The sequence below is a fragment of the Pezoporus occidentalis genome, unplaced genomic scaffold, assembly GCF_034315485.1.
Source record: "Pezoporus occidentalis ecotype Australia unplaced genomic scaffold, CSIRO_AGI_Poc_V1 ctg179, whole genome shotgun sequence".
Lineage (NCBI taxonomy): Eukaryota > Metazoa > Chordata > Aves > Psittaciformes > Psittacidae > Pezoporus > Pezoporus occidentalis.
In genome coordinates, this window is record NW_026913629.1 from 1411615 (window position 1) to 1429218 (window position 17604).

General features: G+C 51.3%; 1 protein-coding gene across 3 annotated transcripts in view; it reads right to left on the bottom strand.

The window, feature by feature from the left end:
- Nucleotides 1–267: 267 nt before the first annotated feature.
- Nucleotides 268–17604, bottom strand: part of ATP2A3 (ATPase sarcoplasmic/endoplasmic reticulum Ca2+ transporting 3) — a 53347-nt gene continuing 36010 nt past the window's right edge. For 2 of the 3 annotated variants that reach the window (XM_062614955.1, XM_062614956.1), the window contains exons 12-22: nucleotides 16777–16902; nucleotides 15515–15733; nucleotides 14709–15044; nucleotides 14396–14616; nucleotides 13488–13690; nucleotides 13292–13377; nucleotides 12543–12676; nucleotides 11989–12106; nucleotides 11218–11335; nucleotides 9390–9462; nucleotides 268–5542 (exon numbers count right to left, since the gene is read on the bottom strand). In XM_062614955.1, coding sequence (XP_062470939.1) covers nucleotides 5467–5542; nucleotides 9390–9462; nucleotides 11218–11335; nucleotides 11989–12106; nucleotides 12543–12676; nucleotides 13292–13377; nucleotides 13488–13690; nucleotides 14396–14616; nucleotides 14709–15044; nucleotides 15515–15733; nucleotides 16777–16902 — 1710 coding nt within the window. In that variant the 3' untranslated portion in view covers nucleotides 268–5466. The remainder of the gene's footprint in view (nucleotides 5543–9389; nucleotides 9463–11217; nucleotides 11336–11988; nucleotides 12107–12542; nucleotides 12677–13291; nucleotides 13378–13487; nucleotides 13691–14395; nucleotides 14617–14708; nucleotides 15045–15514; nucleotides 15734–16776; nucleotides 16903–17604) is intronic. The other variant, XM_062614957.1, reaches the window with a different exon arrangement.

The window sequence follows — 17604 nt, forward strand, 5'->3', positions numbered from 1 at the left end:
CAACAGTCATATCATGCCACTCCTTCCATTTCGCCTTTGTCCCATGCCAGAGACAAGCTCAGCTCCATTTCTAGTTTGGCTGCTCTGAAAAGCCACAAGAAATCCTGTTCTGGTGAGCACAGCTCCTTTTACGGCTGAAGAATGCCCTCAGGCACTCCCGTACAGCTCCATGGGCTCCCAAACGTCCCCCAAATCGGCCACAAAGAAAGGCAAAAACCAAATAATTCATAAAGCAACAAAGAAACCCAACATAAACCCCCAGAGACGTCCAGTAAAATTGCTTTTATTTCTGTAATTTTATGAGTATAAAACAAATCAGCCCGATATTGTGTGAACAGAGTGGATCGTACGGATGTGACCACGAGGAACCTTCCCACGCCTTCATGGCACACCTGGGTATTTACAGTCGGACACAGGACACAGTTTAGGAAGTGGTAATTTAGTGGAAAAATATCTCTCGTGTAATAAAATAGGAAAGCTGTTTCTTTCAGTTTCACCCCTCAAATAACACCCTCCCACCCCATCCCCAAGACACAATGATTTACCTTTCACTACGAAGCACAAACTCAGAGATTTCTAGATTTGGCTGTTCAGGCATCTCACATATATAAATTCAGCGTATTCCCAGACCAAGGCCACTGGCAGCTAAGGACCTCCTCTTGGTCCCAAGCACCCAAACTGACCCACATCGGACACCAGCCAGCGGTACCCATGTCCTCATCACTCCAGGCACACACAGATTCAGGCTCATTTAATGCCCCTCTCATACCGAAAGCTGAATGACACCAACAGGACAGGTCCATGGAGCACAATTTGCCTTCCTCACTGCAGCCCTGCAAACCCTAACCCGAACTGTGCCACGCAGCCTCTGCACAGGGTGAAGCCTTTCTCCTTCATCCCAAAAGGATGGGCTGTCTCCTCTCCAGGGAGAAGCCCTGCCAGAAATTGCCACTTCAGAAGCATGGGGAGGAAAGGCCAGGTAGGACTGAACAGGGACAACTGAATCTCTGGCATCATTTATACAAGGTATGGACCAAAAATCACAAGTCTTAGGGGCTGGCACTGGGGACTGCTGTGTGTTTGATGTGATGCCCCGGTCACTGAACCTCAGGAACATCTCCACCAGTTGGGACAGCATTAGCCTGAGCCCTTGCACAGCAATTCTTTGATGAGTTTTGGTGGAGCAGGACTCACCTGGGAATCAGCACTATCAACCTGACCTGCAAAAGAGTGACCCAAAATTGCTGCTGAGCTTTCCTGTTGCTCCTCTGGCTACTTCTGCCATCCACACTGTGAGCAGAGACTCCGGCTCAGTGCCAGATTTGATCCTCTTAAGGAATGAAGTCCCCCAGCCCCTCCTGACTTCTCCAGTGCCTGGTGGTACCATCCAGCCTTGGCTGAGCAGAACATCAGAAACACACATACAACAACTTCACAGTGCCAAAGTCTGAAACACACACATAAAAAACCTCATCCAGACCCTGAGCTGTGCAGTGGCCACATGAGAGAAACAAAACATAGGATGCAACACTGTTTTGCTCTGAGTAGCATCTCTTTTTTCCCTTTCCCAATGTGCCTCCTGATAGGATCACACAGGGAGAAAAGCTCATCCAGTGACTGGCCACAATGACATGATGTCCCAAAACAGCACAAAAGACTTTCCACTGCTGCTGCCCAAAGCTGACCCAGGGACATGGGACCATTGCTTCCTGCCTTGGCTGTAACCCAGCACAGTGCCTAGCCCCTGAGAAAGGAGTTTAAAGTGCACATGGACAACCACACGCTGCCACCATGGTGTGTCCTCCACCATGCATCTTGCATTGCTGCTTCTTGCATGTGGAGGATCTGTCACAACAGCCCACCAATGCTAAAGGTCTTGTTGGAAAACCCTAAGTTTTGTTTAAAAACTTTGAATATTCCAGGCAGCACTATCAAAATAAGACTAAAAAGGAAGTAATTCCTAAACTCTGGTGTAAAAAAAGCAAGGGTCCTGGAGGCTTTGTCTCTAAGCTGCTTTAACTAGCTCTTGGGCAAAACAGCCACCCAGTGTTTATGTCCCTTGTATTGCACACAGTCAGATGCCTTGGTAAGACACAAGACCTGATCCCAAAGCAATGGTCTCAGCTCTGGGATCTCCCAAGTCTGCACAAGAACATGCTCCAGCCTGTAAAATAGCCCAGCATGCTGCTGGTGGCATACATGCAATAAATAACTACTCCGTGATTTATCCTGACCCTTCATTGAAGCATAAAGGGAAAACAATTAGATCTATTTTCCTATTTCATTAAAGTACTTGAACTATAAGCCTCTGTAATCAAAAAGTATGGAGTGAAACTGTATTCCAAGTAATTAAAGGACAGGGGGGAAAAGAGAGATGTGGTCAACCATTCCGAATGGGAAATGGGGATGTGTTAAATGCTCCCTGTTAGCAAGGGGGATGCCTCCTGAGCCTTAGCAGAGGTTTCCTGCACTATTTCCCAGGTATTTTCTAGAAGTTTACAATACACAGGCAAATGCAGTTTGCTGCTGGAAAGAAGCAGCCTTTGGCTGGGACACAGCTCTGGTTGCTTGCCAGCGATGGCTTGGGGTTTGGGAACTCACCATTGGAACCCAACGACTGCACCAAGAGACTGACGCTGCCCAGGCTTGCAGCAGCCTGGCACCTCCATCAACGACAAAACAGCAGCAGCTTGGCATCTCTGCCAACAGCAAGGTAACAAACTCAGCATCTCTTCAAATGGCTGCTCTGTTAGCGGGTTCAGAAGGATGCCCGATTCCTCCAGCTCTCTGCTGTCAGGTGAGAGCACACAAGTTACCAGCAGGAATGTGTAAGCAAGTTAGGATTTCACTCTTTCATCTCTGCTCTGAAGCAGAACTCTTGTTTCATTTTTGTTTCCCCTTTTAGGTTTCTTTGTATTAGAGACTCCCATCCATTACTCAGTATTTATTAGGGGGACCTTTACACAAGGAACTCCTCCACACACATACATGCTTGGGTAAAATTAATAATCCTACACAAGACCTTAAGCCCAGGGAAACCGGTGTAACTCAGGAGGTGCAATACAGAACAGATGGACCAAGCAAGTCCCCGTAGGCACAATGGACTGAGACCACCATATCCCAGGGAGATGCCAATGGGCACCTGAAAGCCCTGCAGGACCCTATGAATGGGGCTGGGATGCTCTGAATCCAGTCCAGCCACTCCCAAACTGGTTTTCAGCCTCAGGGAAACACAGAAGCAATTTGTTCTGAAGTCATTGAGTTGGTACTGGTTTAAATTCCCACTGGTTCTTTCCCTGCACTGATATGTTCTAAAAAGGTGAATTCCACCCTTGTGGGGAAGGGCAAATCACACATCTATAGCCTTAGTCTTACTAAAGCCCTGTTTCGAAGGTTTAATCAGTACCTGGGTCATGCCCTGGTTCTCTGCACCAGGGTGAGTCTCATCCATGGTGGAAATCTTTAAGGAGGAACTGGTAGCCCCATGGGATCACCAATTAAATCCATTAGACAGAACACATTTGAAAAATAAAACTTTCTTCAAGACAAAGTATAATAATATTAAAAATCAGCAACAATCTTCTAACCACAGAGTATCTATAAAGATCTTTTTAAAGAGCTCCATATTAAAATTCCTTGAATACATTATATATTAAATACAGTAACGACATTTCATGCAAGGTTTTCTGTACAATAAAATCAGCTCAGTAGTATAACAATTCTGTACATTCCCATTGGTCTGGGGGGCTCTGCTCATCTTCAATGCTGGTGATGGAGAAAGGAAAGGAGGGATGATATTTGGCACCTACTGTACAGAGGAAAAGTAGCTCTTGCCCAAGTGAAAGAGGAACAGCAAAGCACTGGAAGCTCTCAAGAGGCAAAAAGTGAAAGAAAAAAGCCAACAGCAAAGGAGCCAAATGCTATGTAAAACCCTGGCTCTAGTGCTGCTGCTGGAATTAAGAGAAAGGAAAGGGTCTGGCTAACTAAATATCATCAGGACAGATCATAAGGGAACATCAGGAAAACAGAAGGGAAGATTTAGAGATCTGGAGAAGAAATCACCCACTATCAGCTTCTCAGCTATCAGCTCCCCACTATCTCTTTCTCCAGCTCAATGGAGAAAGGTCAACTTACTGGATCCCAAAATCCATTCCTGATCCACAAACTCTCACTGCAGCCTGTGTCGCTCCTGCTGCAGAGAAGCCCCGAGAGGATAAAATAGAGTTGGTGCCTTATAAAAAGGGATGCCATGACAAACACTGCTCACAGAGAAGAACTACATTATGTACAAGCATACATTCATTCCTGTCTCGAAGGCGGATCACTGGTGTCAAGGATGCCCTGTGCAAGACAGGGATGCTTTCCAAAAGCAGAGAACAAGAACTCATAGATGTGCTCCTAAGGATTTAAGCACTACTCCTGCTAAGGAAACAGTTAAAAATCATCTGAGGAAAGAAAATATGACCAGGAGGAAGCAGTAGACATGAGGAATGCACAGTCAGTCATCCCCATAGCATCATAGAATGGTTTGGGTTGGAAAGGACCTTAAGATCACCCAGTTCCAACCCCCTGCCATGGGCAGGGACACCTCATACTAGACTAGGTAGCTCAAGGGCCTGTCCAGCCTGGTCTTGAACACTTCCAGGGATGGAACATGCCTTGCTTTAAATAATTGCCCCTATGAGGAAGAGGGCTACAGTTTAAACAGTGCAGCTGGGATCTCACAAGATGCTGGACAGGGGAGAATAGACAAGACTACATCATGCTTTGGTGTCAGATAAGCCTGAGAAGGTGTGGGGCTTTCTACAACACAGGGATCAAACAGGACAGCATGATAAATAGGGAAAACTTCACCTTCCAAGACATGCACCCTATCTCGACATAGAAACACACGTCCATGAGATCCACACCACCACTGGTCACACTGCGAAGTGATGTGGACCTGCTGCAGCCTGCAGGCACTGTGGCCACTGGAGCTGAACACAGCACCCACCGACACCACGGACACCATCGAGGGGCAGTGATCCCAACCCATGGCCATCTCGCCTCCCTGCCCTACCCTTCCCAACTCCAGGAGCTGCCCTTCTGCATGCCACCCCGATGGGGGATGCAGCCTCCCATCCACACTCAGTGTATCACCTAAAACCCCGGGTTCCCCCCTCAATCTCCCATGAAGGGCACCTCGGCCTGAGCTCACCGCAGCAGGGTGAGAATTGGAAAGAGGGCCTCAAATTCTGCAGGAACAAACTCCCAAGGAACCGTGTTATGATGACCCAGGTCTGCACAGCTCCGTCCCCAAACCCTACACCAGCTGCCCAGTAACTGCACTCCTATGTACAGGAAAAAGAAAGCTACAGAACAAAACAAAATCAGGATTTTTCTTTTCGACGATTCACCCGCATTTGTCTGGTAGTCGGACACATGCATGTCCTGCTGGTCTCTAGCGAGGGGCACACATGCAAGGCTTCAGTCCGAGTTACAAGCGAGGGATCCTTTAGTGAGGAGCGTTTCCTTCGTGTCATTCATTTCTTGTGCTCTTCTCCTAAAGTGAAGGACAACGAGAAAAGGAGAAAAAGTATCGGTAAGGCTTCAAAACCAACCCGGCTCCCTCGTTTTGTCCCAGAAGGGAGCTGGCATCCCATCTCTATGAGCTGCCCCACCTGCTTGGGCTGCACAAGGAGGAGGATGCCAGTCCCCAGGTGAGGAAGGGCTTGGCACACTTATGAAGGCAGGAAAAGGGACGGGTCAGAGCCAGGCAGGGAGGAACAGCAGGAAGGAGAGCAGGCAGAGATCCCTCGTACTGCTCCTAACAAGAGCATCAGGCAGCACCCAGGGAAGCAAGCAGTGCAGAGAGGGGGAAGCTCACTGCATCCCACCACCAATCCCTACTGCAGCAGGATAGATGGATACCGTTCCATGGGCTAGCACCACTTACACCCAGCAGATATATTTTAGATGTATTTACATCCATATATATCTGCAGAAGAACTAGCAAGGACCAATCTCCTTGTGTCACTCACTGTCCCAGCCTCAGGGCTGCCCTCCTCTCTTCTCCCACCCTACTGATGGATAGAAGGCAACAACCAACACATGGCCTGAAGGAAAGCTACAGTGTTCAGCTTGAGCTCAGTGTGAGCAGCTCTGAAATCCCTGCCAGGGCTTGACTCGCACCAATTAGATCTGCAGTTTTCAAGCAGTTGACAGCAGTGTCCCCTGCCCTGAGGCAGTGGCTACACTTCAGCCCAGGACTGGGAAAGACCCTGTGGGCAGCTCTGTCTGCCCGGAATAGTCTTTTTTTCCTTTAAAAAATACCCACAAGGCAGCACTTTCTGAGAAGAGTTAGAAAAAAAATCACTTATCATGAATCTTTCGACCATATTTCTCTGTCTTTCATCACTGCACACATCACCAAACACATCTCGCAGAGCAGCGCCTTTACTGTGCTCTTGATAAATAGGGGTCCTGCCTGGGGTTACCAGCGAGGCTCCACGCCTGCTGCCAAGCCTGATGCCAACAGGCTTCCAGGGGAATTAATAAATAACAGGGCAGAGAGAAGGGGGAAAACAGCTTTTGTGCAACTTCAGCCAAAGTTTCCTTCCAGTGCTGGCTGGAGAGCACAGCCCTCGTGTCCTGAGATAGAACTGAGTGCTGCAACGGTTGCATCCCTCTGGATGCTATTTGGTCGCAGGGATGCTGGCGACCACAGTGTATTAAACCTCACTGCAGTCATCAAAATTAATCTCCTCTGTGTTGAAGGGTGTCTCTTTAGCAACTCCAGGAGCTGAACAGTCCCCGCCTGGTGACAGGCAGGTGGTTATTTGCTTCCCTGAGAGCTCACACTGTGGCTGTGCTGTATGGTGGGCAGGGGCAGGATGGGGACACAGCTCCAGCACCAACAGCGAGCCTTTAACCACAGTAGATGCTCTTCAGAATGTCACTCTCATGCCTCTAAGCACGCCCTGGCACAGAGGAAGTTGGGTCTTTCCATGAGAACTGGCACCCCTGGAGCTTTAATAGGATGCAGGTCCCTACATGCCAGTGTGGCTCTCGTCTCCACACACGGGTGACGAGAGTATCGGGGATGCGGGGACCCATTTGCAGGTGTGATGGTTGCAGATGGCTGTGATGGTTGCAGATGGTTGTGATCCACCTGGACCCTACCTCACACCAAATTCTCAGGGGTGTCACAGCCCTTCAGCTCTTGAAAACTTGCAACCAAACAACACAAGCTCATGTGCTACAGAATCTGCTCCCCACAGGGACAGACAAGGCTTTTGGGGAGGTTTTTCCTTATTGCCTTTGACCCTCTTAACAGGTTCCTGTAGAAAGTGATGCTGAAGGGATTCAGGCTCCAGCCACCAGCCTGGATCACTGCCCTCCAAAGGAAATGCTGCAGCCCTCATAGCTCTGAGAACTGCACATCTGCCCCACAGCACCAGGGCTCAGCCCAGACCCTGGGAGAGGACCAAAAGGGAAATCCTCCTGCCATCCCTTCTCAATACCAGGGCAGCAACTCCAACACCTTCCCTCTCCCATTTCTAAAGCGTGGCACACACACAAAACACAGGAGCGAGGGGAAAACACGAAGAATAGTGAAAAAGCAAGGCAGCAGAGCTGTATGATCCTGCCTGGGGAGATTCCAGCACTGAAAGGTGCAGCTGCCACTCTCCTTCCGAGCATCCCATAGCTCAAGCAAACGACTTGGCCCATGGGGACGCATTCCTCCCCTGGCGCCAGCACCCAGCCAAGGTAGCTCCACGCAGAGATTACCCTACAAGGGCAAGCCATGGCCACAGGCTGCGGCTCTCTGCCGCTCCGGGAAGAGGGATGCTCCTGCCTCTGGCGCAGGGAAAGAGGGCGGCTGCAGCACTGCACTCCCATGGGAGTTTTGGGGGGTGCTCTCATCCCCAGGTGTGGTGCGTGGGGCAGATGAGGGGGAGCAGTTCCTCTTCTCTATGTGCTGAAGGAGTTTTGTGATGGGACACACAGACTGTGGTCCCTGCACATTGTGGGCTGTCCCGGAGGGATGCGGAGCCCCAGCTGGCCTTGGCAGGGAGCGGGATGCAGCTGTCACCATACAGCCACCGCTGCCAGCTGCTCTCCTCTGGGAGGAGGTTACAGCATAAAGCTGACAACGACTCTGCATCAAAACTTCCCATTTTCAGGGACACTGCTGCTGCCCAGGCAGTTGTGTGGCAGGAAGCATCTGCTTCTTGTCGTGCCCCTGCTTTTCCCATGGCACAGGTAAGGACGGTGAAGTCCAAGGAGCCAGGCAGGGCCTGAAAACAAGTGAAGATACCAGAGTGCCACCACTGATGCCTGTGATGGGTTTGCTCTGAGATGGTGAAGATGAGGAGGACCAGGGATGGTGCAGGAAGGAAGGAGGGGAGCGGGGTGGCCATGGCAGCAGGCTGATGGTGCATGTAGATACACAAGCACCGGCGTTAGCTCAGTGTCTTGTGTGGGTTTGGCATCTTTTGAGAACCACTCAGAAAAGAGACTCATGCAAGGTCTTGGCACAGATGCCTGGAAACCTGCCTCCTGCACACCATGGGGCTCAGAAGGAACAACACATTTCAATGCACAGAGCATGACAAATGTTAGAAGTATTAGTGCAAGAGGTCCTTGAGGGGGGTCAGCCCTTCTGAGCCTGCCAGCATGTGTGACAGACCCCTGGAGAACATCTCCATGCTCCTGACCAGAACATCTGTGGCTTGCACTGAGCCAGCCTAGTTCAGCCGTGCCCTTTCAACTGCTGTTCCACACTCACATTGTGTCCCAAAACTAAGACAGCAGAAACCTCAGAGTAGCCAGAGATGGATGAAGGCAGCAATATATGCAAAGCATGCAAGATGAGAGGCTGGAAATGACTGGGGTGGTGGGGAGAGGAATGTAAAGCACTGAGACCAGGGTGAAAACTGAAGAGCCGCAGCTTTCTGCCACTTCAAGGACAATGAAAATCCAGCACAATGGAAACACAACTTATCTAAATCTGATCAAAGGAGAAACTTTTCCATGCAAAACCTGAATCAGCACAACTCACAGCTATACATTGGCATCCCTCAACTGAACACCCTTGGCCATCCCTCAGAAGGTCCCACGTGGAGGACCAACCCCAAGCATTGCCTTGCGGACACCAAGTGGGTGCCTGGCCCCTGGGCAAAACTGCCATAGGATCAGCTGCTTCATGGGCTTTTTAGACCTTATTTTGAGGCAAACCATGGAGGGAAAGGAACCTGTCTGGGTACAGGGTCCCTGGGTTCTGGTATTTGCTGGTTTTCCAAGCCACATTCACCCACGTTCCAAGCAGATTCCCACCATACATAAGCAAGACTTTGGAGGAAGCACAGGGATACAGCACTCAGGGATGAACACATAAGAAAGCCAACCCTTGCTCTGGAGTCCTGCAGGTTTTCAACTGGTGCTCCCCGCTCCACTTGTGTCTTACTGTCCTGAGAATGCCTGGCAAAAAAAAATCACAACACCACACTTAAAAGTGGCTTTTGGACCTTGTTTTCTGTTTGCTTTTCAAAGCCCAGAGGAATTTGGCAGATGCAGATTTCAATTATTTCTTTCAAATGTGATGCTTTAAATGTCATTTTGCCCTTAGCCATGATTGAATAGCTGCACAGGAAACCTTTGCTGGATGAGATACAGAGCGACCTGTGAGCATCAGCGGCATCATGGCCATGGGGATGAGGGCAGCTCATGCTGGGAGCATGGTATCAGAGGAGGAAACAGTGACCTCGTATTATGGGACCAGAAAGGATCATCTGCCTGCCAGAAACCCTGCTTGCTCAAGCTGTGCTGGCAGAGCCAAAGAAAAGCCCTTCCCCTCCAACAGCACTGAGTTTTTATAGACAAATGCAAAGTGTGGGAGAAAGACTCATCCCCAGATCACAGATGGTGAAGCAAACACTGGGGGCATGCATGGGATGCAACAGCCAGGAATTAAGCAGTTCTCCTACATCCCAGCCCAGAGCAGTGCCATGAAGTTGTTGCTAAAGGCTGGTAATCACATGATAAACCAGACCTGGGTGATGCAAAACACCTCAGTCTGTGACAGTTGCACCTCCATGTCTCAGCGAAGGCTCCTCTGAGCAATCACTGCAGTTATGCACCAGCTTGCCACAGAAAGGAAGGCTGATGTGAGCTGTGGCCCACTGATGGGAAGGGTGGCCAGTTTACAATCATCTCCTACTTGCAGTAATTCCCCATCCCATATTTCCAACTTTTTGCATGGTTCTGCTCCATGAGACACCAAACAGAGCTCTTACAATGCCCCATATCCCTCCCTGCCAGGGCTGGATGGACCTGCCTTCAGCCCTGAAAGGCAAGAGTGGCTTTGCACAGTTTTCCTGGCTCATTATTAAAGGGTGAAGGTAAAAAAAGAGGTTTGCTAGGGGGTGAAAAAGGTTTGAGCAAGGTGATGCTGTGGACGGACATCTAGTCCATCAGGTTATTCATCTGCCTTCCAGAGCCACTGCATCTTCCCCGTGCAAGGGCAGTGTTTCTCCTGCCCTTCTTCCCCCTGCTATCACTGTCAGGGTAAGCATACCCTAAAGAATGAATAAAACCTGTTTTATTCCCCTCTGGAGAGGGGAAAGAGCACCGAGATATCACCTACAGCAACATCTTTTGCAAGGGATGCGAGATGATACCATCTCTTTGGAGGGCTGCCCAAGCACATGCTGTGATTTAAAGTGCGGAGCCTGGGAGCACACAGGAACCGCTGCCCCTGCGTCACAGGAGCTGCTTCTCCTCTGTGCATGCCATGAGCTGAATCCTGAGGTGCTGGCAAAGGGCAGCTCCATTAAAACCAGTTTATAAGGTGTTAAGCTCTCAACTGATCTTAACATAGAAGTAGCAAACACAAGATAAGGATGGCGGAAGGCTGGGGGGGGGAAGGAGGGATTCCTGTTAGAAACCCGTGTTTGATTTGTTGTTTGAAGGGATCAGTTCCCAGTTTCAAGAGGAGCTGAATAAACACACATGGCAGATTTATCTAGTGCTCCAGCTCCTAAGGGAGTATTTCAAGCTGATGTAAGTACCAACTGCTCTGCCAGGCAGGAAAGGGGGTAAGAGAAGAAGTCCCTTTTTCACAGCAAAGGGAGATGAATATGCAGTAGCAGACACCACACGAGCAGAAGAGGTAAGCATGAAGTCACCACGAACCCCAAGCAAAGCATAACCCAGTGTGCTGCAGACCATGCTCACCATCCAGGTGGTTGCGGGAAAGGTACTTGAGTCCTTCATCCAGCAGGATAACAGGCAGGGAGATTTTCATTACAACCACCCACTGTGGCCAGCTCAGGGGGGTTACCTGGAAGATGAGCTGCAAGATGCAAAGGATTGCATATGTCAGTAGGGAAGGAGGTGGGAGTTTTTAGTTAAGGGTCAGGTTGTTGTATGGCACAAGCTGAGGGGGGTCATTCCTCTCTAGGAGGGATTACAAGGACAGAGGATCCAGACAACCCAAAAAGCAGGATTTCTTCAAGGTCTGTCATGATCCCAAGGTGGCTCTTGGCCAAGAGATGAATCAAAAATGGCCTCTCCTGCAGATGGGTAAAGTGAGGAACAAGCTAGGACTGTATGTTCATGTGCTTACAGCGGCTCAGCAGGGCATAACAGACCATGCAACCGCCTGGGCACAGTGACACGCTTCATCTTAAGCACCCTCAGGCATCAACCAAGGCATCGCCAGCCTTGGACTGCAAAGGGGGGTGATGCCTCTGGAAGAGGCTGAACAACCTTCTGGAGGTATTTGCACCCCTTTACATTACCTATACAGAGAGCTTCTGACTTAGGGTAAAAGCTCTCTGGGGCAGGATGATTCCCACTCCTCGTGTTGGTTCATGACCTGGTCCTGAGGGTGTGTGCTGGGGACAACCATCCCAGAAGCTTCCAGCCCCAAAGATTGCTCCAGAGCTGTCCTAGCCCACAGCAGGAGCCTCTGGGCTGTGCACAAAGGTTGCAGAAGACACTCACAGGCATGGGCTTGACGTAGAGGATGAGGAAGTGCAGAGCCATGGACATGACGATGGCTCCCAGCAGCCAGATGTTGAGCCATGGTGGCATCCGCAGCAGTGACTGGTTCTCAGAGACACTGTGAAAGCAAGGGGACAGGGTTAACCCCAGCAACCTCCCGTTCCTGCCCAAGCTGGGTGTTCCCATTGCTCCCCAAGGTGCAAGGCTGTACACTATAGCCCTTCTCTTCCAGACTGTCCCTTTTCAGGCTTTTCTGTGAACTGGATCTGGACACAAATCCCAACACAACCAGCCATGCATGGATTAGGACCGGTCATTAACAGACTCAAACCACTAATAGATGTGGATCCAGTCCTTCCTCCACCATTGTCAGCAACAGCACACTGCCTTGGAGGAGTTTATCTACAGCAAACCCAGGGTACCCCTGTGAGGATGCTCCAAGTGGCTCTTTTGAGTCAAAGCAAAGCCTCCAGCTTACCAACAGGTGCTCAAAGAGGACCTGCACTAAATGGGTCATGCCCAGCACGTTCAGAGCAACCCTGTGGCCACACTACCTGTTCAGAGCGTTGCACATTTCGATTGTCACCAGCACAGACAGAGCCATCGTGGTCGGGTATCGGGACTCAAAGATCTCACAGTCAATTCCTTCAAAGATGGGGTTGTCCTCAGTGCACCTCATGAAGTTCCTCTGTCGGCACAGGAAACAGCTGGTAAATACACTGCAGAGCAGCAGCATAGGGAAGGCAGGAAAGAGGAGGAACACGTCAACTGGTTGGGGGTACATGATGAACCTTCATTATGAGGGTTGCTGTTAAATATCCCACAGTGCAGAGCAACTGATAGAACTGCCTAAAGTGAGCCAGCTTCTGCTGTGGTTGGGGCTACAGGGTTATGGCTAGGTAGGGGCTTAGGGATTTTCATGGGCAGTTAATAAGTGTTTGAGCACACACACGTCTCCACCAAAAATACACCTTCCATTGCATGCTGTTGTGATGGCACCCGCTTTCACACCATCTTGTTTGGACCTACAGGAATGAAAAATCAATCCTTTTCAATGTGGGATCAGCTACAGGAGCTATTTTCAGCTTGTTTGAATTGTTTTGCCCACCATGCTGGTCACTGGCAAGAGCAAGGCTGGAATCGAGCCTGAGGGAGAGAATTTGCTTTTATTTTTTGTCTTTTCCAACAGGAATCTGCGAGCGTTGCGCAACCATGGAAGAAAGGTGGAGGAAATATCCCAATGCCTGAATCCATGCCCTCACCCATCTGCTCAACAGGTCAGCCCATTCCCCTCCCAACTCACCAGCTGATGGAAGGAGACCTGTGGTCCCTCAGCGTCGTACAGGAACCACCAAGTCGCTGCGCCCACTGTGGCCAGGCCCACGTACACTGCAGCCAAGAGAGACACCCTTACCCCCAGCACCCAGCAAGGGGCCCCCTGCCCCATGGCACCCCGTGCCCATCCTCATCCTCTGCTCACGGTGCCCACAGGGGCTCACCTCCGACAGCCAGGTAGCGGAAGAAGAGCCAGCCGCTGATGAGGGGCTCCTTGGGGTTGCGGGGCTGCTTGTCCATGATGTCCAGGTCGGGGGGGTTGAAGCCCAGTGCAGTGGCTGGCAGCCCGTCCGTCACCAGGTTCACCCACAGCAGCTGCACGGGGATGAGGGCCTCGGGGAGGCCCAGGATGGCTGTAAGGAAGATGCTGCAGGGTAAAAACCAGAGATGCCAGATTAGACAAGCCAGAGAAAGTGTCTGTGTTGTGTAAGGGGAGAGCAAGCAGCTACACTGGATCCAAATACCCCAAACTCAATATTCACCCAAAGCCCTGCAGATGAACCCGCAGCCCCTGAGTCAGGAACCAGAAGTCCAGGACTGAATTTTGCAGCTAAAAACTGTTCCTGTTGCTATTAAAGTTTGCTTTGCAGTTAAAACCCAACCACTTATATCCCCATGGCCACGTGGGTTCCAGTTCCCAGCACAAACACCCCTCCTGAAACAAAAGGGTGAAGGATGCCCAAGCGATCCCCAGGCTGTGCCCATGTTGCTGAGGACGGCACTGGTTTACTGTGAGGGATGGGGCAGCTACTCAGGACCCGATGCAAAGTGCAGTGGTGTGACCTGGTGGCAACAGCCTGTGCACAGATATCTGCACCTATCTCAGACACTGGGCTTAAATAGGCAATGGATTAACTAACCAGTTCCTGGGAGGTGGCATGACTATAAAACTACAACAGAAAAGTCCCCTTGCCCATGGGGAATGAGACAAGGCATGGCTGCTTCATTTGGTACCCAGGGTTAGTTCTGGCCATCACACGATGGCAGGAGTAGGGAATATGCACAGGACTGCAGGTCATTTGTTCCAGCTCCTTTTCCCCCTGGTGTGGTGCCCAGTGTGGGGGACTCTCACCAAACGACTTCCCCGACGTTGGAGGAGATGAGATAGCGGATGAACTGCTTCATGTTGTTGTAAATAGCCCGGCCCTCCTCGACAGCTGACACGATGGTGGAGAAGTTGTCATCAGACAGCACCATCTCCGCGGCTGACTTGGCAACGGCGGTGCCCGACCCCATGGCGATGCCAATCTCTGCTTTCTTCAGGGCTGGAGCATCGTTGACACCATCGCCAGTCTGCATGAAGCCATGATTAATGGGGTGCAAAGGACTAGACCGGGCAGAGAGGAAGGGCCCAGGAGGTGGTGGGGTGCCCCTGGAGGACTCACCATGGCGGTGATCTCATGGAAGGACTGCAGGTACTCGACGATGCGGGACTTGTGCGCTGGCTCCACACGGGCGAAGCAGCGGGCATCGCGACACGCCTGCCGCTGCGCCTCGGGAGACAGCTCATCAAACTCCCGGCCTGTGTAGGCTTTGCCAGCCACGTCCTCAGTCTCGGAGAAGATGCTGATCCTGCGGCAGATGGCCACCGCCGTGCCCTTGTTGTCACCGGTGATCATGATGACACGGATGCCGGCTTTGCGGCACATCTCGATGGAGGAGGTGACCTCCTTGCGGGGAGGGTCCAGCATCCCCACGCAGCCCACAAAGGTCAGGTTGTTCTGGGTGAGGGAAAACAGCCCCAGATCCACACTAATCCTTCCCAGGATGCTGCCGCTTCCCTCTCCACTGTGAAACCACCCCAGACATGGGGATTTCCCCAGGAGGAAACTTTCATGAGGTTTCTACCAGCAGCTGCATGGATGCACCCTATAACCCAACGCGATGGGATGATCCCAGCCACGCTGCCACTCCTCACACTGGTTTGCTTCACTCCCCTCCTCCCTGTGCCTCTTGGTGGTTCCCAGGCCCCTCTCAGCAGTCACCCCCTGGGACTGATTCCCACTGGCATGGGGCTGTTGGCTCTGGGACAACTGCAATAGAGCTCTGAACCCATTAGCAGAGCTGAGCCATTGCACTGCCTGCTGCCCAGAGAAGCCAGACGGAAAACACTGCTGGGACAGCTGGAAGTCGGTGGGAAATCTTTGGGAATAAGGGAAAAATCTCCTGGAGAAAGCCCCCAGTGCCGTACCTCGTAGTGGACGAAGGCAGCGGAGTCGTGCAGCTGCATGGTCTCCCTGCGGACAGGCGAGTCGTGCGTGGCCAGGGCCAGGCAGCGCAGCGTGTCAATGCCCATGCCCCAGTCCCGGATCCTGCCCAGGATCTTCTCCCGCACCGGGGCTGTCAACGGCACCTTGGTGGTGCCCACACGGACATGGGTGCAGCGCTCGATCACGCTCTCCGGGGCACCCTGGGGAGAGGAGGAGGGCTTAGGAGCGAACCAAGAGGATGAGCTTCTCTTGCCAGCACCGAAGGGAGTGCGGGAGGGAAGGCACCAAGTTTGGGCAAAGGGGAAGGAAATCTCTCCCAAAGTCCAGCATGCAGACCCTGGCGCTGCGGCTCAGTGCACTAGATGGCAGCCTCCGACCGAGCACACTGCATCAGGTCCCCAGGCAACAGGATCTGCTCTGCAGGGGATCCCGCAAAACCTACATGTCTCTCCAGGATGCTCCCGCACCACAGACCCCCTCTCAGAGCAGGATGGGATCAGGGTGACAAATCTTTGCTGCCAAAACAGCATCTCTGCTGCCTGCAGAATGCTTAATGGATGCTTGCGATGCCTTTGTGATCCAAGAAAGCCTGTCCTCTAGCATCACAGCATCTCACCCCACCCCTTCTAACCTTACAAAGGACCCCCTCAAGTTTCTTTTTAATATCAAACTTGAAATCCTTCTATTGCTCCTCTTAAAAAAGCTCATCCCGGACTGCCAGGGCACAGATGCTGTGGTTTGGGAGGGTCCTGACCTGACCTGGAGGACAGAGTTCACCCACCCAGAAGATCTCTCAGTGGGAACAACAATATACAAATCTTCTCAGATTCAGCCAGGGGAAATTCCTGCTGCATCTCTTCTTGGGAAGAAAATGCCCTTTAAAACACTATTTTATTTCTGGTTACAGTGGAAAGCTGGACATCACCCTCTGGGCATTTCTGGTGTCCAGAGGGTCCAAGCCTTTAATAAAGGCAAGTTTTGCACTGGGGCAGCTCTCCCCTGGCCCCAGCACCAGCACACTCAGCATCTTTTTCTCCCTCTAAATCACTTTATTTCCTTATTTCTCCTCCCATTATTGCAAAGACTCACCCCCTCCCTGCCCACACCAGCCTGCCTGGACCCCAGACAGCTAAGGGAGGAGCCAAACTGCAAAGCATCACTGCCCATTGCAGTAAGGGCAAAATCCTGCTGGGGTGTGCATGGGGAAGGAGGATCCTGCAGGGTGCTGAGGGTGCTCCCCTACCTTGACAAACATCTTGCTGCCAGTGGAGTTGTGGCCGGGGCCGGTGGGTGTGCAGTACACAGACATGGACTTGCGGTCACGGGAGAACTCCAGGGTGCATTCCTTCTTCATCAGCTGCTTGATCACCTGCGGGGACAGCACAGGGCTGAGCTGGGATGTGACAGGGACACGGCAGCCGGTGCTCTCCATCTAACAATCCATCACATTAACAGCAGCTGAGGCTCTAATCAAGCTCATTTCAGGACGTGCTAATTTCCAGCTAAGCAGTAACAATCGTTCCCTCACACGGTACCTACAGGTTTGCAGGGTGATGGCAGAGCAGGGGCTGCCCCAACACGTGGACCCATGGGCACAGGCAGTGCCCACAGACAGGCTCCTGCACCTCAACACTCCTAAACCCATCTCACAAACCAGGCTCTACCATCGCTACTAGTTAAATACTTCGGGAGCCAAATGCTCAGCACAGTAGCAGCCAATCCTCCTCAACCAGACTCCTTCTCTCATCCATGATGGCATCACAGCTCCCCTCCTGGAAGGACACGTCTCGCCCCAAAAAAGCCATTGAATGAGCAGGACATCTGGGTCCAATACAAAGTATTTTCCGGAGAGGGCAGTGAGGATGTTGATGCCAACCTTACAGCTTATACAATTACATTTTGTTGCCAGGAAGGTCTTGCTTGTGACAGGGACACAACCAGTTTCTTGAACAGGACTTTTACAGCAACTTACGTGTAAATACATCAGTGAAAGGGCAAAAAAACCTCCTCCTTTTGGAGTAAAACCTTGCAAGTTCAAAGTTAAAAGGATGCTCCTACTGCAGCGAGGCTG